This window comes from Nematocida minor, assembly GCF_024244105.1.
Source record: "Nematocida minor strain JUm1510 chromosome Unknown 7919, whole genome shotgun sequence".
Classification (NCBI taxonomy): Eukaryota; Fungi; Microsporidia; genus Nematocida; species Nematocida minor.
The window spans coordinates 127,482-146,817 of record NW_026250397.1 but is presented as its reverse complement, the minus strand read 5'-3'; the positions used below and the strand labels follow the sequence as shown (position 1 = coordinate 146,817).

General features: G+C 42.3%; 16 protein-coding genes across 16 annotated transcripts; 9 read left to right on the top strand and 7 right to left on the bottom strand.

Moving 5' to 3' along the window:
* Positions 1-75: 75 nt before the first annotated feature.
* Positions 76-825, bottom strand: NEMIN01_0889 (uncharacterized protein; the record flags this gene model as incomplete). Its single annotated transcript, XM_051476831.1, has 1 exon — positions 76-825. The coding sequence occupies one exon, from the start codon at positions 823-825 to the stop codon at positions 76-78; it is 750 nt and encodes a 249-aa protein (XP_051332791.1).
* Positions 826-918: 93 nt separating this feature from the next.
* NEMIN01_0888 (uncharacterized protein) lies at positions 919-1,497 on the bottom strand (the record flags this gene model as incomplete). The annotated part of the gene is made up of 1 exon (XM_051476830.1): positions 919-1,497. One exon carries the CDS (start codon positions 1,495-1,497, stop codon positions 919-921), a length of 579 nt encoding a protein of 192 aa, XP_051332790.1.
* A 159-nt stretch (positions 1,498-1,656) lies between these two features.
* On the top strand, positions 1,657-4,341 carry NEMIN01_0887 (ribosome biogenesis protein BMS1; the record flags this gene model as incomplete). Its single annotated transcript, XM_051476829.1, has 1 exon — positions 1,657-4,341. The coding sequence occupies one exon, from the start codon at positions 1,657-1,659 to the stop codon at positions 4,339-4,341; it is 2,685 nt and encodes an 894-aa protein (XP_051332789.1).
* Positions 4,342-4,474: 133 nt separating this feature from the next.
* NEMIN01_0886 (uncharacterized protein) lies at positions 4,475-5,014 on the bottom strand (the record flags this gene model as incomplete). Its single annotated transcript, XM_051476828.1, has 1 exon — positions 4,475-5,014. One exon carries the CDS (start codon positions 5,012-5,014, stop codon positions 4,475-4,477), a length of 540 nt encoding a protein of 179 aa, XP_051332788.1.
* Positions 5,015-5,237: 223 nt separating this feature from the next.
* Positions 5,238-5,672, top strand: NEMIN01_0885 (uncharacterized protein; the record flags this gene model as incomplete). Its single annotated transcript, XM_051476827.1, has 1 exon — positions 5,238-5,672. One exon carries the CDS (start codon positions 5,238-5,240, stop codon positions 5,670-5,672), a length of 435 nt encoding a protein of 144 aa, XP_051332787.1.
* A 177-nt stretch (positions 5,673-5,849) lies between these two features.
* On the top strand, positions 5,850-6,872 carry NEMIN01_0884 (uncharacterized protein; the record flags this gene model as incomplete). The annotated part of the gene is made up of 1 exon (XM_051476826.1): positions 5,850-6,872. The coding sequence occupies one exon, from the start codon at positions 5,850-5,852 to the stop codon at positions 6,870-6,872; it is 1,023 nt and encodes a 340-aa protein (XP_051332786.1).
* Positions 6,873-7,144: 272 nt separating this feature from the next.
* Positions 7,145-8,806, bottom strand: NEMIN01_0883 (ribosome biogenesis ATPase; the record flags this gene model as incomplete). Its single annotated transcript, XM_051476825.1, has 1 exon — positions 7,145-8,806. One exon carries the CDS (start codon positions 8,804-8,806, stop codon positions 7,145-7,147), a length of 1,662 nt encoding a protein of 553 aa, XP_051332785.1.
* Positions 8,807-8,832: 26 nt separating this feature from the next.
* Positions 8,833-9,315, bottom strand: NEMIN01_0882 (uncharacterized protein; the record flags this gene model as incomplete). Its single annotated transcript, XM_051476824.1, has 1 exon — positions 8,833-9,315. One exon carries the CDS (start codon positions 9,313-9,315, stop codon positions 8,833-8,835), a length of 483 nt encoding a protein of 160 aa, XP_051332784.1.
* Positions 9,316-9,943: 628 nt separating this feature from the next.
* Positions 9,944-10,909, top strand: NEMIN01_0881 (uncharacterized protein; the record flags this gene model as incomplete). The annotated part of the gene is made up of 1 exon (XM_051476823.1): positions 9,944-10,909. The coding sequence occupies one exon, from the start codon at positions 9,944-9,946 to the stop codon at positions 10,907-10,909; it is 966 nt and encodes a 321-aa protein (XP_051332783.1).
* A 50-nt stretch (positions 10,910-10,959) lies between these two features.
* Positions 10,960-11,487, top strand: NEMIN01_0880 (large subunit ribosomal protein L18e; the record flags this gene model as incomplete). The annotated part of the gene is made up of 1 exon (XM_051476822.1): positions 10,960-11,487. The coding sequence occupies one exon, from the start codon at positions 10,960-10,962 to the stop codon at positions 11,485-11,487; it is 528 nt and encodes a 175-aa protein (XP_051332782.1).
* Positions 11,488-11,520: 33 nt separating this feature from the next.
* NEMIN01_0879 (replication factor C subunit 2/4) lies at positions 11,521-12,480 on the top strand (the record flags this gene model as incomplete). The annotated part of the gene is made up of 1 exon (XM_051476821.1): positions 11,521-12,480. The coding sequence occupies one exon, from the start codon at positions 11,521-11,523 to the stop codon at positions 12,478-12,480; it is 960 nt and encodes a 319-aa protein (XP_051332781.1).
* A 167-nt stretch (positions 12,481-12,647) lies between these two features.
* NEMIN01_0878 (uncharacterized protein) lies at positions 12,648-13,121 on the top strand (the record flags this gene model as incomplete). Its single annotated transcript, XM_051476820.1, has 1 exon — positions 12,648-13,121. One exon carries the CDS (start codon positions 12,648-12,650, stop codon positions 13,119-13,121), a length of 474 nt encoding a protein of 157 aa, XP_051332780.1.
* A 392-nt stretch (positions 13,122-13,513) lies between these two features.
* Positions 13,514-13,963, bottom strand: NEMIN01_0877 (uncharacterized protein; the record flags this gene model as incomplete). The annotated part of the gene is made up of 1 exon (XM_051476819.1): positions 13,514-13,963. One exon carries the CDS (start codon positions 13,961-13,963, stop codon positions 13,514-13,516), a length of 450 nt encoding a protein of 149 aa, XP_051332779.1.
* Positions 13,964-14,232: 269 nt separating this feature from the next.
* Positions 14,233-16,650, bottom strand: NEMIN01_0876 (heat shock 70kDa protein 1/2/6/8; the record flags this gene model as incomplete). The annotated part of the gene is made up of 1 exon (XM_051476818.1): positions 14,233-16,650. The coding sequence occupies one exon, from the start codon at positions 16,648-16,650 to the stop codon at positions 14,233-14,235; it is 2,418 nt and encodes an 805-aa protein (XP_051332778.1).
* Positions 16,651-16,747: 97 nt separating this feature from the next.
* NEMIN01_0875 (tRNA pseudouridine synthase 10) lies at positions 16,748-18,148 on the top strand (the record flags this gene model as incomplete). The annotated part of the gene is made up of 1 exon (XM_051476817.1): positions 16,748-18,148. The coding sequence occupies one exon, from the start codon at positions 16,748-16,750 to the stop codon at positions 18,146-18,148; it is 1,401 nt and encodes a 466-aa protein (XP_051332777.1).
* A 377-nt stretch (positions 18,149-18,525) lies between these two features.
* NEMIN01_0874 (uncharacterized protein) lies at positions 18,526-19,281 on the top strand (the record flags this gene model as incomplete). Its single annotated transcript, XM_051476816.1, has 1 exon — positions 18,526-19,281. One exon carries the CDS (start codon positions 18,526-18,528, stop codon positions 19,279-19,281), a length of 756 nt encoding a protein of 251 aa, XP_051332776.1.
* Positions 19,282-19,336: the final 55 nt, after the last annotated feature.

The window sequence follows — 19,336 nt, the reverse complement described above, 5'->3', positions numbered from 1 at the left end:
TTCGTAAGTAACTACAGCAGTGCACATCCATCTATTCTTTATTTAATACTCACTATCGCAGTGTTTCTATTTTTTCTATGTTCTGCGCAGCTTTAAAAAGAGTGATTTGTCAATTACTTCTGAACACTCCAGGTGAAGTATTTCATACACAGCATAGGACACTCCTATAAAAATACCTACCATAAAAGCACTGAGTATGTCTAGAAAAACGCTAAAACCAAGGATCTCCAATGTGTTATGTATATACGTATACATTATTATACTGTACAGTCCTATGAACAGCTTTTGAATGAACACAATAGACACACAGACACTGTAAACCTGCTGTGCGCTGATGGATCGCGTGAAGTCCTGCAGTGTTGCGTTTATGATCAGGTTTCTACCCATAAAAATCATCAGTGCTACTAAAATCAGCAGGAGCTCAGCATCATCATCGAGCAAAGTGTAGGCTGCTACTATTTTTGCATACAGCAATAAAAAAACCAAGATTGAAACAGTAATTAGCACTTTTTGTCTGGGCTGGCAGATAAACAGATCTACAAGAAGCCCTAATAATGGGAAAACTCTGAATATGTGCTTGTTTAGGCTGCCAATGCTCTCTGCAGCTATTGAGAGATGCAATCCTCCGAGAAAAAATGAATGGCACAAGAGTGGCTTTCTTACCATAAAGAAAATAACACAAAGTGCAGATAGCATTCTCTGAAAATCTACCTCCAAATAAAGAAATGCCCTAACAGATGACAGTGCACTTTCGCACATATGCTCTTTCTTTACTATTCTGTAAGAAGATTGGCTACCGTTGCGCTCTTCTTCCAACACATCCATTATATCATATGGAGCATGTCTATTAATATTCGTGATCTCAGAGTGTTACTATGGCCGAGTGTGTTTTGATTATTTTGTACTTTGATTGCAGAGCTAGTGGATGGCATTCCGGCATGTTTCATAGAGCTTGTTTATGTAGAACATTGGATTTTCAGAAAGCAGTTTGTGCAGGAAATAGACACCCTTCACAGCATGCACGCACAGATAAACAGGCCACAGCCTAAAAGTAAACGATGCAAACTCTGCCACTGCACAAGCCATGCAGAAAACGGCTTTATTGTGCATTTCTGCAAGCTGCTTTGCAGGTTTATTTCCTGCTGTTCTTTTCATTACTTTTCTCACTCTTATCCACTGTTCAATCACTCGCACAGCCTCTACGGCTAAATGCACGCTTTCAAGGGCACAAGACACCCGAGAGTATCCCAGAACAAGCACAGAGCAGGAGGCTACTACCCCACTTGCTGTTTTAGCGGCCTGGAGGGCATCCATCCCCGAATATGCATACTGCTCCTTTGCTTCCTGGAGAGTCAGGAATATCCGCGCGGAGTGCATGTTCATTAGCGCAGCAGGTGATTGTTTATTAAACGACATGCCTATTGACACGATTCCTGTGCACAGGGCGTATCTCAACAGCTCTGTGTTCTGCTTTCTCTGCGAGCTATTTTGCAACATAGCCCAAACCAAGAGAAAAGTAATTTATAATTTAATGGCCACACAAAAAGTCAGCTGGATCGAGGTCTTCACTGCACGCACAAGAACTGCATAGAAACAGTGCGTATGCTAAGCAAGGAACAGATGGGTGCACCTGCTAGCAAAAGAGGAAATTTTGATATGGCAGTTGAAGAGCTGCAAAATTTTACAAAATTAAAAATGGATGGAAGTTCTAAAGAGCCAAAACTGCAGTCAAGAACCAACGAAAAGCACTTGAGCAGATTTGCAGCACAGAAGAAGCTGCGGTATGAGGAGAGCAAATACCAAACACCCATTGTGATGAGAAAGTACGGAGTAGAGCCTGCGCCGCCAATGGTTGTTATTTTTGGCCCGCCCTCCTCTGGAAAGACCCTTCTAATGAACTCAATTGTGCGGCACTACACCAGACAAAAAATAGAAAAAATTAACGGAGTTGTCACTCTTATGGCGTCAAAGCTGAAAAGAATAAGTTTCTACGAGTGCCCAGCAAACCTAGCCACCATGACAGACTCTTCAAAAGTAGCTGATCTCATGGTTCTTGTGATAGATGCGCAGATAGGACTGGAGATAGAGACCTTTGAAATGCTGAATTTGCTGAAAACACACGGATTCCCAAAGATAATGTGCGTCATAACGAAGCTTGACAAGATCGAAGGCGTGTCCCAGCAGAGAGCGCTGATCAAAAAAATGAAAAAAAGAATATGGACAGAGATATGCGATGGAATTAAGATCATACCAATGACAAAAATTATTGGAGGAAGGTACTTGGACAGAGAAGTGACAAATGCTGCAAGACACATTGCACAGATGAAGTACAGGCCGTTTATGTGGAGAGCATCGCACCCGTACATCGTAGCAGACCAGCTGCAAGTGGAAGAAACACCAAAAGACACGGAGATAAAGAGCGATATGCAGCTATTCTCCATCACAGGATATGTCCGAGGCGGAGTGGCTCTTAAAAAAAGCACTACATTCCACCTTCCTGGAATAGGAGACTACTGTCCAGCGAGCATTGAAGTGGTAGATGACCCATGCCCCCTGACCAACGCGCAGAAGAGAAAACTCAGCGAAAGAAAAAAGCCGTTGTATGCTCCAATGAGTGACATCAGGGGAATGCGAGTAGAGCAGGATGCTATTTATCTGGAGATACAGAAAACAAAGGAGATGAAAGACCTTCCTTCGTACTACGACGCAGATGCACCTGCTAAAAAAGAGTTTAAGCTCTTTGCAGAGCCCTCCCAGCATCTAAACCTTGAGCCAGAGTGTGCACCAGAGGAATATAGCAGACAGAGCACACAGACAAAGAGCACTGCTGATCATGCAGCTGGAGATGAAGGAGATGCAATTCCTGAAAACTGTGTGACGGATAGCGAAGACTCGCTCGATGGTGAAGTGCAGGATATCTCTGAGAATCAAAAAGAAAGGGTAATTGCAGAGATAAACTCCATTGAATACGCAGCAGAAGATGAAAACAGCGACGAGCTTGACGAGGCAGCCGTTAGAAGAATGTTCAGACACAAAAAAGAAACAGAAGAAGACTACATTGAGAGATTCAATGAAAAGTACCGAGAGCATGAAAAAGACAGAAGAGATGTCTTCACACAGGAAAAGGAGAAGCTGAGAGAGGCAGAGGAAGCAACAATGCAGATGCTTGAAAACCATTCAGAAACAGCTAAGGAGCACATCGAAGGAATAGCCCCAGGGAAGTACGTAAAACTGCTCATTGCTCTTCCAAAAAAGGTCACTGAAGTGTACACGCCAGAGAACATATTCATCCTTGGCGCCAACAAAGAGGAAGAGCTTTCAATGACGTTCATCCAGGGAAGAGTAAAAAGACACAAATGGTTCAAGAAAACTCTTAAAACAAAAGAAGCACACTACATTTCCATGGGGTGGCGCAGATTCCAGACAACTCCTGTCTTTTCTCTGAAGGACCCCATTCGAAACAGAATGCTTAAGTACATACCAGATACGATGACATGCAACATAACTTTCTACGCTCCCACACACCCTCCGGGCACAAGCTTTACAGTTTTGAGAAAGTTTGATGAACACAAAAACTTTAGAATAGCAGCCAATGGAGTGCAAACAGAAATAGGCGGCCATCCGAAAATCATGAAAAAGCTGAAGCTGATAGGATACCCCTCAGAGATAAAAGGGCACACCGTCTTTGTTAAGGACATGTTCCACACACAGGAAGAAGCCGCTAGATACGAAGGCGTTATGCTCAAAACGGTAAGCGGAATTCGAGGACAGATAAAAAAGGCAGGGGACAAGGGAGTGTTTAGAGCCTCGTTTGAAGCCCAGATAAAAATGAGCGAAATTATATTCCTTCCCTGCTTTTTCCCTCTTCCTCCTGCGAAGATATACCTCAATGCCGAAGACTTCAGTGGATCAGGAGAGATAGGGCTTCTGAAAGAGATAAGAGAGAAGAAGAACATAGAGGTGGAAAACAACACAGACAGCTTATACAAAGAAGTAGAGGAGCCTGTGCTGAAGAAGCTTCGGCCTATTCCAAAGGCTCTTCTATCAAGAGCCCCGCTATCTATGCTCAAAAAAGAAGAGGAAGTGCAGGAGGTGACAGGATCAGAAGAGACAAAACATAAGCTGAAAATACTTAGAGAGCTGTCGCACAAAGTAGAGCAGATGAAGCAAGAGAAGGCAAAGAGCAGAGAAGCCAGAATCAAAGAGATTGTCCAGGAAAGAGAGGAAAAGAGGAAGAAAAAAGAGACAAAGATGAAGAATGTGGCGCAGATACAGATGCAGAAAGCAAATAAGAACAAGAAACACAAAGGCAGCAAAGGAAAAACAAAACCAAGAAAATAAACATTTATTATTCCACCTAATTTTAAAGAAACTTTTATTTAAAATGCAAAAGTAAAATATTCTACACATTTTATTCTCCAGAGTTGTTCCATACGAATTAAAAATAAAATAAATAAACACTAAGTAATTTTATTTATTCGTTTGGCTGTTCATTATTTTTTCTGATATTGCCGATATACTCTATCGTTTTTTCAATTTCTCTCTGTATTTCCTCTTCTTTTTCCTGGTCTTCCTTCAGGTAGCTATAGATCTTCTTGATGTTTTCTTTGCATATATCGTTATCTACATCGCTGTTCAGGTCTGGGACGTGCGAGTTGTATCCCGTCTCCATGTGCGGATAAAAGGTGCTGAGCATGTTGCGTTTGTTCTTCGTTTTCTGGTTGATGCTCTCTTCAAACCCTCTTATCTTTTTCATCTCTTCGTCTCCTATTTCAAGGTCGTCGTCGCTTTGCTCCAGCTCGTTCTCGTATATCTTGGTCATGTCTAGCTCATCTATGCTCTCCTCGTCGTTTATGGAGAGATCCTTTAGCAGCTCATCGTCTTTTGCGCCGTAGTCAATCAGCCGGATGTTGTCGATGTCTAGTTCATCTTGGTCGCTTAAGATGCAGTCTATGCTGTCAGGCGCCTTCTTGCTTTTCTCCACTTTTCCTCTGTTTCTTTCTTCCTGCGTCATTTAAAAAACTTACGCTCTTGCATTTCCCATAAAATATTTATTGCAATTAGAAAATGGACAAAGAGCCTCCTTCCATTCTAAATTAAAGGAGTGCCCCTACGCCAAACAAATGAGCTTTTGATCTAGAATGAAGCACACTCAATGTTCAATCCAATCGTAGAAATCATATTTCTATTGGTCCTTTGATCTGGGAGCATATATAGCAGGAAGATCCCTTCTAAATATGGGAAAAGAAGAAATATCAGGGAGCGCAGCAGCTGTGGAGAGCATGCCGCCGGTTAAAGAGCCCGCAGCCACCGAAAAAGATGACGTGAAAAAGCAAGACAAAACAGACGAAAAAAACAAAGCAGAGGTGCCTGAAGCAGGCGCAAACGCGGAGGCTATTAACCATGAAGAGGCGTCAGGAAGAAAGAAGATAAAGCTTGGCAACAATTCTTACTACGTGGTGAGTCTTGAAGAGATAGACAGATACATAGAGCTAAAAGACACATACAAGTCAGACGCAATGTCTGCATTTATAGTCTACATGCACAAAGACTTCATTGCAGACTTGAAAAGCATAAGGAGAAGACACAGCGTGAAAAAAGGGCTCTTTTTGATTCTCGGCATTTTTACTCTGATCATCATAGCTCTTGCAGCGGTAGCCATTCTTCGCTAATCCAATAGACAAATACGAGTTTTATATAAAGTATCTAACCTATTTAGCTCTTTTTCTTGTGCTCTTTTAATTTTGAAGCGGTACTTTTCCAGCTTAATTGCTTAAATATTTTATTGCGCCGCCAATTTAGAGACATTCGCATCTGAAATTATTTTTATTGCGTGACATACAAACACTATGGCAGAACAAAATGAATACATAGATGAATTTATAGACAGAATGTACGGCATTGAAAGAGAACAGCCCATAGAGAGACTTATACTCTCACTTGACTCTCTGCCCATCATTCTCAACATACCCATTAAGAGCAACTCAATACTGCAGGAGGTAAAAAGAAAGATGCACGACCACAGAAGAGTAAGAGTCACAAAAAAAATAATGAAGCGGCTTATTGAAGTGATCATTGACTCAGCTAAAACCAACAAAGTGAACATCTACGACATAGAAAACACATTCAAAGGCTCACCGCACTACGACCTAGACACGAGCAACACCATCATCCTTCCAGATGCTCCCGATGAAACCCAGTACGAGTTTAAAAGCATTTTGGAAGACGTAACAGAAGGCGTGCAAAACCTAGCAGAAAAAACACAGAACTCTCTGGACATAAACATGGGCGTAACGGACAGGTTTATCCAGCAGAAAAAGAACGAAAGACTGAAGAGATTCGATGAAATAAAGGACACAGGGAACATTCTGCCTAAAAAAGACACGCTCTACAACTGGAGCGTGCTTCCAAATCAGAAACCAATTCGATCAAATGACAAGTGCAATGAGATTCTATCCCGAATCAACGACATCATAGAAAAAAGCGAAGGCCCTCGGACATTTACCGCCATGCCCAGGAGCACAGGCAGAAGCACAGGCGAGGAAAAGAGCGGACTGTACAGCGACCAAGTAAAAAAACTGGAGAGCTATGAAACACATTTCAACGAGAAAATGCTAAGCCTTCTGACAGATCTATCAGACAAGCTAGCTAAGCCAGCATCTATTCCTCTATCCGATCTAAAAGAAGAGATAGAAAAAAAAGACTTAAACGAGCTAGCAGTGCTCCCCAGAGAAACCAGCCAGTCTGCGCTGAACGAAAAAATAGCTCCTTGGTCAGAGCTGGCTAAATATGGAGGAGTAGGAATGGTCTCTGGTATCTTCATGGGCGTATTTCTCATGTATAGTGTGTGCAACATCAGTATGCCATACTAGATAAAGATGCACTGTAGGCTTATCCGCTCTTATGCAATATGATGTTTATTTATTAACGAATGAGTACATCCTGAATATAAATATAAAAATTTAATTGAAATTTTAACTTTAACTGTGCTTTCATAATTATAACAAAAGAGTTATAACCAAACGCATCTTATCTACTACTAGCTAAATTGCAACTGATTACATTAGTGAAAATAACGTACGAAGAGTGGCTGCATTAAATTGTGCTTTGATACGACTATACTACGGCTAGTGCATTCTGTTATTTATTTTTGAATTGCGTGCTGTTTCTCTCTAAGCTTCTCTAGAGCGCTCTCCAGATGCATCTGTGTGATAACTGGGTCGTCTGCAATGGGAGTTGTCTGCAGGCATATGTTACCTGCCTCTCTGATAAGGAGATCTATCTCAGCGCCTGTAAGGCCCTCTAAATATAGCTCATTCAGGTTAATTGCACAGTCCACCGCTAATTTAGACAGTTTTTTAGACAGTATCTCCACTAATTCTTCGGGTGTTGGGGGAAGTACTTCGATTATATTGTCAAAACGACCAGGCCTTAGCAGCGCCCTGTCTATAATATCTATTCTATTGGTCGCACCGAGTACATACACCGCTCCTCGTCCTTCTAGACCGTCCATCTCTATCAGCAGCTGATTCACTAGAGTATCTCCGAACTTATTTGCGCCTGCATCTCTTCTTCTGCAGATTGAGTCTATTTCATCAAAGAATATAACGCAGGGCTGCGATGCTTTTGCTCTTGCAAAGAGTTTTCGTATGGCTCTTTCACTTTCACCGTAGTACATGCTGATGAGCTCTGGGCCTTTAACGGATATGAAGTTGCAGTGGGTTTTGTTTGAAACAGCCCGCGCAAGCATGGTTTTTCCTGTTCCCGGGGGCCCGTATAGAAGTACACCTGCTGGCCTCTGTATCCCCACCTTTAAAAATCTCTCAGGGTACAGTGAGGGCTGTATGATCGCCATTTCCAGCACTTTTTTTATGTGGTGCATCGCTCCTACGTCATCTAGCGAGATATTTGAAGCTGTGGTAAACCCTTCCTTCTTTGCAACCGGCTGGACTCTGCCCAAAGCTGCTGCTACATCATCTTGTGTGATTACAGGACCGCTGGAAAAGGTTTCTTTGTTTTCTGCAAATTTTAGTGATTTTGTTCGATTTTCTACAAACCTTCTGACAGCCGAGTGTCCTGCCTCTGTTACAAGGAGCTTAATGTCAGCACCAACATACCCGGGTGTTAGCTTGGTAATCTCCTGATAATCAAGACCTTCATTGACTGTGAAGGAGAACAGCTTTTTTATTATCTGCGTTCTCTCTCCCTCTGTAGGCACCATCAGCTTGATCTCTTTTTCCAGTCTGCCTGATCTCCTTAGAATAGGATCCACATCATCTACTGAAGTAGCCGTTGCAATAACTACTATCTGTTTAGGAAGATTGCTTATAAATTCCACCACTCTAAGAACCACTCTTTTATCTGACTCGTTGTCCAAGCTTTCTCTTTTCATGCAAAATCTGTCTATATCGTCTATCAGCAAGATGGATGGAGCATGCGACTGGGCTTTGGCCAGGATAGCCTCTGCATTGTCTTCGGGGGGAGTTCCTTTTCCGATAAAATCGTTTCTGGTGATGGGAAAAATGGGGAGCTTAGCCTCCTTGGCAGCTGCGTACGCAAAGGCTGTTTTTCCGCACCCACAGGGTCCCTGCACTATTAGGCCCACCACGGCTTCTACCCCGACATACTCGTAGAATTTAGAAAACTCCAACGGCATTTTTAGCGATTCCAGTATTTCTTTTTTCTGCGCATCGACCCCAGCCAGCTTATCAAACGAGTAGATGTTCTGTTCTTGCATTTTCACTCTTTCTTCAGCTATGCGGCCAGAAAGATACGATTCCCGCAGCTTCTTGTTGTACTCTGACATATGGAAAAAATTGTGCAATTTTTTAGCTATACGCTAGTTAGCGTTTTCAGCTGATTATGTCTGATAACATCGGAAGACTCTTCGTCTTCTGCAAGAGCCGGGTTGAGGTATCCGTGCAGGATGTATGCTATGTATCCAAAGTACAGAAAGAGGTATATGTACAGCGCGTAGACAATGTTGGAAGGGATGGACTCTGCCATGCTTGATCCTGGGAGCAATAGGAACACAGTATTGCTTACCACGAAGAAGCCAGCAACTGTGCAAATAGAAAACACCAACTTTGAAACAGAAAAAACCTTTTGAACAAGCAGGGTGCGCGTCTTCCTGCAGTACCAGCTTGAGAAAGAGTGCAGAATAATCATTGGAGCAAGGATGCAGTACTTCATTCCAAAGAACCAGACAAAAATAGCGCTTCCTGCAGATAGAACACCTGCAAGACTGTTTCCAATTAGATCAGATACATCCATGGAAATAAACAAAAAAATACAAAGAAAACAGCCCCCAGCCATTGGTAAAAAATTGATAAACTAATAAGAAATAGGAACAAACTATTGCCACTCTTTCTCTTTATTATCAGCAAGTGCAGCAGGGTGTGCAGTGAAGTGCTATAGAGCATGTGCAAGGGATTAAGGTATTTTTTAACAGTATTTCCGTAATAGGCAATGATGGAATAGATGGCAAAATTTAAGCATTTCAATAAGCCAAGAATTGCTGTGTGCAAGCTGTGCATAAGTTGGTGTAGATATTGTAAGCTATCGGTTACTCCTGCTGAAATTCTCGAACCAATTCAACCAATGCAACTATGTAATTTTAATCTAGATATGACATGATGGTAGAGTATTAAGTACATAAAATATTGCAGATGAATTAAACTATGATGAATAGTAGCTTTATACAAATAAATAAGCAATTCAATGTGTAATGGAAAATAATTATACTTTGCAAAATAAAAATGCAATGACAATAAATAGCTTACAAACCATGTCTCTGATAATGCAATGAAATATGTTAAAAAGAAGATGTGCACCTAGCATTATCTAAGTAGACTAGAGATGGAAACTTATAGACGGTTTAGACAGTTTATCTACCTCTGCAAAAATTTGCATACTTATTTCTAGCACAATATTCTCTTTTTTAATGCCAGTAAAAACACAAATAGAAGAGAGAAAAAAGCCTATTGTATCTCTCAGAGCACCGCCCACGGCAATGCAGTTGCACAACAGCAAGCTCACTATCGCACACAAATCAGGCGAAATAGTAACAATTGACACAGAGACAAAAGAAAGAAAAGTTCTGGCGAAAGAGAAAGTATCAGTAACAGCAGTATGCCAGACACAAGACATCCTCCTAGTGGGCACGAGAAAAGGAGAGGTTAAATCTCTGATAAACAAAAGCCTAAAAAGAATCTCAAAAAGACACAGATCTCTGATCGTATCAATCGATGCCATAGAAACAGAAACAGGCGAAGTGGAAATAATCACTGCCTCAGCAGACCACAGAGTGCACATATGGAAGCTGGACATCACTGAAAACAAAGGAAAGAAAGTGGCGCATCTCCTTTTTCTGAAGACTCTCTACGGCCCAAATACGCCCATCACTTCCTCATCTCTCTCGCAGGACAAAAAGCTGTTTCTCTGCACTGCAGAACTCGCAGAGACAGTCAGAGTGTTCAGGCTTGAGAAAGACACCCAGCTGCTATTCCATCTCCAGAAGGGAGAGTATGCACTTGCTGCGCTCTTCATAAAGAACAACCAATTTGTTGTCGTCTCCAGCACAAATACCGTTTATCTTTTCTCCACCGATCAGTCAGAGCCAATTCAATCACTTTATCTAGAGACAGAGAATTCCTCTGAGTGTGCAGTATCTTCACTGAAGCTCCTGTCTGATAGCACATTTGCAGTCGGTCTTACCAACGGTCATATTTTTATTTTAGACTTTTCGCAATCAATTTCTGTCAAAGATTCTATGTCCGTAGATGCCATCCCCAATGACATAGTCAGCACAGGCAGCACGCTCTACATAGCTGGAGGAAAGGAAGAGAAGCACACCCGCTTCTTCATCAATAAGACAGCCTCCAACGGACTGTTCACAAACACGTGCTAATTCTCACAATTATTTGCATATTTTATTTTTTCTTTTAATTTACCCCCAGTATGCTAGGAAGACCAACTAAAGTAAGAAGTGGAAGAAAAGCCCCAAAGACAAAGAATCAAGAAGTACTCAACCTGTTCAACTTGTTCAGCACCGTTGCCAGAAAAACAACGCACGCTGAGTACCAGAAGATCGCACACTTCATCCAGAAGCCCAGAACACAGAAGTCCATTGTCACTCTCAAGAATCTCGTAAAGTACACAGCACCCTGCTCCGACAAGCTGGCAGTTGTTGTAACAAAGATAGTTGGCGATGACACCGTGGTAGAGATCCCTCACGCAATAAAAGTGGCATGCCTCAGCATATCGCAGAAAGCGAAGGAGAAAATAGAGAAGTACGGTGGACAAGTGTACAAACTTGATGAAATATTTAAGATAGCTCCAACCCCAGACCAGATGGTCATCTTCCAGGGCCCCCAGAAGGCAAGAAAACAGTACAAGTACTTTGGATCAGCTGGAGACGGACACAACCCAGCCAGACCGAGAGTTATCTCCAAGGGATCAGAAAAGAGAAAGAGAAGAATACAATAATAAACTACTAAACTATCTTGAATTTAATTTTTTATGAGTCTGAGTAATTCCACATGGACTGAGAAGTACCGGCCGTCCAGCCTGGAAAGCATGGCCCTGCCTGCGGAGATAAGAGACTTTTTCTCTTCTCTTCTTTCTGGGAGACACGCACTCCCCAACATAATACTGCACGGTCCTCCTGGCAGCGGGAAGACCACGCTTGCGCTGATTCTTGCAAATTCTCTCTCAAGGAAGGAGAGCATACTGGAGCTGAATGCCTCGAGTGATCGAGAAATATCCGCAATCCGAGGGAAAATAAAGACATTTGCAGCGGCCAAGTCGCACAGCGGAGAAGTGAAGATCATCATCATGGACGAGTGCGATTATCTGACAACGGATGCACAGCACTGTCTCAGAAGAATCATAGAAGACACCCACAAGAACACGCGTTTCGTATTTATAACGAACTACATTAACAAAGTCATAGACCCCATCAAGAGCAGACTCGTTCCTCTGCACATCCCGTGGACAGGGAGCAGTGAGAGTGTAAATATTCTTAGCAGAATAAAAGAAAAAGAAAAGCTGAACATTACCCGCGAAGACATTGAGTACATTCTTGAAATAACAGAAGGAGACATGAGGAGATCGCTGGTTCTTCTGCAGACAGTGGGCGCATGCAAAGTAGCACCGGGTGAGCACAGGAATATCATAGCAGAGATCGCAGGCATAGTGCCCAATGACATTTTGAAGTCAGTTATATCTGTGCAAACCGTACCTGAAATAGTAGAACTGTCAAACAAAATATCCAGGGAGGGATATTCAGCACTGGATGTTGTTCAAGGACTATCTAAATATCTGGTGCAAATGGAGCCAATTACTAAGCCAATGCAGAGACTGTTTGTGACGCTGGCAAACTGCGAAGAGGAAATTATGTGCGGAGGCAATGACACAGTCTATCTGTCCCGCATAATAGCCAGTGCAGCTAATATTTTACATCCACAGGGTATTAATTAATAAACCATTTAGCATCTACTTCTGCTCTTTTATCATCTATTTTCTTTTGTCCTGTCCAATACTATGGAGTTTCTTCTGATCATCAGTCCAATGGGTCATTAGTTTGATCTATCAGATGTACATTAAGTATTTATTGATTATAGTGGTATTTTATAGGATGTGCAGCAATGAGCACTCTACTCTGTTATTTTTGTAGACTGTTTGGCAGATTCTTCGGTTATTCTCTGGGCAGAGCGCAAAAGTTTTACATGGATCTATTTTTAAAAGAGACAAAGACTCTCCAGAGAGTGCTGTACAAGTCTAAAAATGCACACAGGTGCACGCTGTACTACAGGAAGACAGTGCACGTGTACAGACTAATCAGAAAGTACTTAGAAACAGAAAGAGCCCAGAAGAAAAGAGAAATACTGCTGAAAGACTTACAGGATAGATGCATGGAAGCATATGTTGCTCTAAGCAGCAATGTTGCAAGGGGGCATAACTTGGGACTTACAATCTGTCTAATGGCAGTCATAGCCAAGCTGTACAGCCTCAGCAAAATGTTCAAAGAAAAAGAAAACACGTCTCGTATATCGTACGTAGTAGAAGAGGAAGATAGCAGCACAGAAAAAGACGACATCAGCGATATATTCAATAAGTAGATGTAGTACAGATGCTGTGAGAGCATAAACACAGAAAAAGAGAAGTAGATCGCACAAACAAAAGCATTTTTATTCTGATTTTTCGTTAAATCACAAAGAAGGCATGAAAGATATTAAATAAACACTAGAACAAATATAGATAAGATGGTTTATTGGCTGTAACTGTTTCTTTTTCGTAAAGGAGTATATGAGCATAAATCATAGGAGAAAGCCATCCAAACATAAACTGGTATATATTGTGTAGACTGTGAGTATAATTGTATAATTTATTGTGATCTGATTGGCCTAAATGAGCTATAGATCGTATAACCCGAGAATTTCCATGTATTATAGAAGTGTTCGATGCATAAAATTTATGTAATATCTTATATTAAATCTAAATGATAGTAATACTAAACATCATAGGGTGCTGTTGGCTCTATTGTTTCTATTATTTCTATTGTTTCTGTTGGTGCTGTTGGTTCATAAAATAAATTGTCCTTCTCGGGTATAGCTGATGCTTGCTGATCGTTATTTAAATCAAACTCTGTATAAGCAGGAGGAGCATCTTGGTTCCCTCTTGGGTTTGTAGATCCAGAGCTCTGACTAAACGTTCTTGGTATATTGTATTTAGTATCGTATAAATGCTTCAAATAGTTTAATAGAAGTACTAATCCTCCAAGTAATAACACTGCACATACTGCCGCTGCTAGATCTTCTGTTTTAAATACCACTGAAGCAATTGGCATACTCCCTCTTTCTATAACTGTGGTGCGAACAGGTGTGCTGATGACTTCTCTTCTTACCATTGGTATTTGGTTTAAAAACATGTGGTGATAGTGGTGGTGCTGATTATGTATCATTTCTAGCAAAAAAATATGAAATTTTTTTATATTTGAACGGGCTAAAAGAAGCAAAGTTTTGCAGAGTATTTGCACCAACTAATTATTTTTTTAATTTTTAAAAGCTCTCTGCTCTCACTCTGCAAATGCATTTTATTTTAAAAGTAAACTCACATCCAGCAAACTAGCATCTTCTTCACTCTCCAAGAGCTGCTGGAGTTAGCAGCACAAGCAATAAACAGAAAACAAAGTGGTTCATATCATTTTATTAAAGATAAGAATTGGTATAACTAAAGGTCTTCTCTTGGGATAAACTCTTCTGCCTCTGGCTTGGCTTCTTCTGTCTTCTCGGCCTCGGTGTCGGACAGAGCAGAGTATGCTGCAGAGAGATCCAGCAGTCTGTCCTGCACTTTCTGGATCATCTCCTCGTCGCCAAGGAGCTTCTCGTTCTTGATCTCTCTCTCGTACCAGAAGCTGTTCTCCTTGTGCAGAGACAAAAGCCCCTTCTTCTTGGGGTGGGTGTCTGGCAGTCTGGATGCCTCCTCGCCTATTCTATTGATGGCCTCGTCAAGCTCCTTCATCTTCTCGCACTTCTCAAGCCACTTGGCTTCCTTCTCCTTTGTCTCCTGGTATCTGGCTTTCATCTCGTTCTTCTCCTCTTCTGTCATCTTTGTCTTGTTCTTTGTGATGGCAATCTTGCTCGCGTTGGAAAGAACATCTCCGTTCTCTGCAACTTCGTATGCAGTCACTTCAATGTCTCCCACGTTTCCAAAGTCAAAGACAACCTTGATTCTCTTCTTTCCTCTGGGCAGATCGTTGTTTGGCATGTCCAGGTTGAAGGTGCCGACCATCTTGGTTTTGCTGAACTGCTTTGTCTGCGTGGGCGTCTGTCCCACCACAATCTGCACGGTTTTCTGTGCATCCACTGTTGTGGTGAAGTATTTCTCAAAGGTGTTTGGCACCTGCTTACCTGCCTCTGCCATCACGTCAAACATGTCCTGGTCGAGCTTGATTCCCATGTTCATTGGGATGGCATCGACTAGCACCACGTAGTTTTCGTCGCTGATGATTCCCTCAAGCGATGCAGCATAGTACGCAGCTCCCACGGAGACACATGTGTCTGGGTCGAGGTCGAAGCAGTGGTCTGCCTTGGGGAACTCTGTCATCAAAAGCCTTCTTACGCCAAAGAGTCTGCTCGATCCTCCAACGTACAGGATGTGTTTGATGTCGTCTTTTCCGTTGATTGACTTCAGCTTCTGCATCAGTCCTGGAGAGTCGTTTGAGTTTGCAGAGACTTTGTGGTCAAGCAGGGAGGATATCTTGGCAAATACGCCGGTGCAGAGAGTCTGCATGGTGTTTGCGGATAGCTCCAGCTCGTAGTTCAGGAAGTTTCCGCTTGCGCCCTTCTGGATAACCAGCTCTTTCACCACTTTCTCGTTTGTTCCCGAGTAGTCTGGCGTGGTGTTGTTTCGGAGAGCCTCTTTTCTAATGGCGTCATCCACGATGTTCTGTTTGTTACACAGCTCGATCTTCATCTCCTCTACGAGCGCTCTTAGCCTGAGCGATGCGTTGATGGGGAAGCTCGCAGGATCAACGCTGTACTTTGCCTTCAGCTGTCTCTGGAACTCTTCGTATATCAGATCGTTCACGTTTTCTCCTCCAAGGAAGTTGTCTCCCACGTGGCTCTCTACGATAAGAACACCTTCTTCTCCAAGGCTCAGGTAGGACATGTCCAGAGTACCGCCTCCAAAGTCAAAGACAAGGAAGTTCTTCTCGCTCAGGTCAGAGAGCTTCTTCGCTCTTGCGCAGGTGTATGCGTATGCAATGGCTGCACTGGTGGGCTCGTTGATGATTCCATCCTTGTACACGTCCAGCAGAGAGTGCATGGCTGCGTCTCTTGTTTCTTCCTTCTGGTCGTTGTTGAAGTATGCGGGGACAGTCACTACGCACTTTCTGCTCTTGCTCATGTCCTTTGCGCTTTTGCTGCCGTCGGAGTGGGTTTTGTGCCAGTACTCCTCAAACTTCTGTCTCAGCTCTTCCAGGACCATGGTGCTCAGACTTTTAGGGGTCACCCAGGCTATTTCCTGGTTGTCGTTGTCTGTTATGGTAATGGCCAGCACGTCGCTTTTCAGAGACTCGTCTCTCTTGCTTGTAATTCCATACTTCACGTTCTTTCTGGTTGCGTTGATTGCGTTCCTGTCTTCTTTTCCGTTTGAGTTTCTGGCAAGAAGAGGCTTGAACCTGTATATGTAGTTGCGCACTGAGCTGCTCTCTTCCTTCATCTTCTCCATTGCAGGCCATCCAACAATGGGGCTGATTATTCCCTTGAACTTGTTTGAGATCCACATCCCGTTGTAGTAGTAGTGGTCTCCCATTCTAGACTTCTCGCGCACTCTCTCCATCTGCCTTTTCAGGTCGCCGGACAGCTCCTGCTCATCTCGTATCTCCATCTTAATGAAAGAAGGCATGCTCACTTTGTTATTTATCTGGATCGTTTCGACTGCGTTCTTGTTCTTATCAAAAAAAGATATGACTGAGTTTGTTGTTCCCAGGTCTATTCCCAAGGCTACCTTTTGCAGGTCTTCAACGCGAGAGACACGCGGCTCCTCTACTTTTTGCTGCTCCCTTGCGCTTGCTAGCTTGGTTTTCCCCATTATCCCGATAGTTGCCAATACAGCTACTCTTCTCAGGAGTCTAGACATATGCATTCTCATTTTAAAAAAAAATTCTTTAAATATTTTTAAATTTGAAATCAATTTGGCAATATTCAGCACAGGATATTAAAATGGATTTTAATTAATTTTAATGAAAAGGAAAAATCCAGAAGAAATACTCTCTGCAATTATTCAAAAAATAGAAGAAGCCAAAACAGATGGGGAGATATTCGACAACCTACAGCTGAACGTGCAGGATACAAGCAGCGCAGACGCAGAGACGGGCGAGAGCACAAAAGAGTACTTGAAGAGACACTTCCAGGACAAGTACGGGCGCACTGTCTCTGGAGAGTACGTAACGAGTATTGATGTAGTTATAACAAAAGAGGCCGCAGAGATAGAGATAAGGAATGAAACAATATTTATATGCGGGCGATACAGGAAGAACAAGAGAGGAATATCAAATACGCCCATGGTCTTTGGAGGAGGAAAGGTGCACCGTAGAAGAGGAGGCAAAGAGAGAGGCGGAAGCAATAAAGATGGAAAAGATGGAAAAAATAGGAAAAACAGTGCTAGAAACTGCAATAGCGCTGAGAAAGGTCAAAATGATAAACACATGGAAAATGCTGGAGACTTCTCAAACGATGCTAATAATACTAGCAGCCATACTGCATCCAGCAATAGCAAATCCACTTTTAATGATGGAAATGCAGAAATAAGTAGCAATAATACTAGTGGAAACAATGATCTTACTAGCTGCGAGGCGAGGATGCCTGCTGTCTCTGACTGGATGGAGCCATTAAGAGCGTACTTCCGGGCAGAAAAAACTGTATTTATTTCTGGGGGCAGAGAAGACTACGATGTCCGAATGCTTGGGAATGGAAGGCCGTTTTTGTGCAGGATAGAGAACCCCTCCTGCAACCTCCCCAAGAGAGTGGGTGTTCTTAGCACGGTTATATCAGAGACAGGAGATGCTGTGGAGGAGTACTCTGTTGTCTACAAACCTTTTGAAATACCGTACGGTATGAGCTCGGAAGTGGAGCTGATTGATATGTATTTGGTGGATGGGTCTCGAGCCATGAAAGACATGAAGATGATAGAAGAGGAGCACTGCAAGGAGTACGGAGTGCTAGTGCACACAAAAGCAGCGCGGGAGACAGTTGAGCAGAAGATTGCTTCCAGCTACTGGGAAGAAACTGAGGGATACTATGCTCTGAAAAGCCCCAACCTGCTGCTCGCGCAGAAGACACCGATTAGAGTCATGCACAGACGAGCCAACCTGACAAGAGATAAGATACTGCACACCTGTAAGATACTAGTGGATAAAGAGTCGTCAAAGGAAGGAACCGCCCTCCAAATGGAAATAAAGTCCTCTTCGGGCACCTACATAAAAGAGTTTGTGAACGGAGACATGGGGCGAACGTCTCCTTCAATGTCAGAAATAGTCGGAGAGTACTGCGATGTAGTGGAGCTGGATGTCCTGGGAATTGAAGATACTTTCCCCAGCTCTGAGTACATACATGCTCCAGTGCATTTAATTCTGCACAAATGAGCTAATTAATAGAAAGTTTGTTTGAATAAAATGGCTTGTTTGTTTACTCGTGTCTACTCTTCTGTTAATTATCTCTTTTATTGCTTAATTAAGATATTTCCTTTTGTGTCATAATGGCTACTAATTTAGTTTTAATGTATACACTTTGCAGTAGAAATGAAATAAAAAAGTAAAGAGTTATTTTGCAACTCTTGGATTATGCTGTGCACACCATCTGACTGATGCACTATTTGTTTGTGTAGAGATTGCCATCATTTATATCACACAAGTGCAGTTAAATCTACCGTAGATGAGCTTGGCTTGTCTTGGACCACACAGAGCAAATTGGATTAGCTCTGTGCTCCATAATTTAATATTTTAATTCTGCTAAAAGAGAAATGGATATGAATGCTGACATATCGCAGAAACTGCTTTCCTTTCACAGAGACATTTCAGACGAGTACCAGTCTCTCATTGAGACATTCAACATATACGCGTATGGATATGGATACAAATTGGACATTTTAAAGGAGGTGTTCCAAAGTGTCTTTGTAGTCGACTTTTCCGAGGGAGAAACAGTGATGACCAGCAGAAACCTTTACGAGCATTTTGAAATGGAGCCAAAAGAAACAGATCTAAAGCGGGCGCTACAGCACATCAGCACCCTTGTAAGAAGAGAAGACGTAAAGCCCATAGTTCTTTTAAACGCAAAAAAAGACACGCTTGACAAGATCGAAAATTTAAAAGTTATTCTTGTCCAGCACAGAGAGCTGTACTTCTCTTTTGACGATCTGGTGCAGCACAACTATGTGATGAGAGATGTAACAACGTTTATATTCGAAGAGAAAAAACGGGGAGGCATTTCTACAAAAATAGATGAAGCCCTCAACGTGTACGACTGTGTCGGAAGTCTGAGCAAAAAAATATTCAGACTTACCCTCAAGGCAGCTGCCTCGCGTGCAGAGTTTTCTTTGCGAGAAATATTCAACAAAGAAAAAAAGAGGCTTCTTATCATAAACTACAGCTCTTTCAGGGAGGCTCTCTCTGCCTTTATAGACTCGCACATTCTTGTGGAGAGAAGCGGAATGGCTAAGCTCAACCTGAACAAGAAAGAGCTTGCTGAGATAATTGCCCTTATGGATAAGATGAAGTAGAAAGTGGATATATCTTACCACAAAGTACAATAGATCAGATCAAATCAAAAATAAA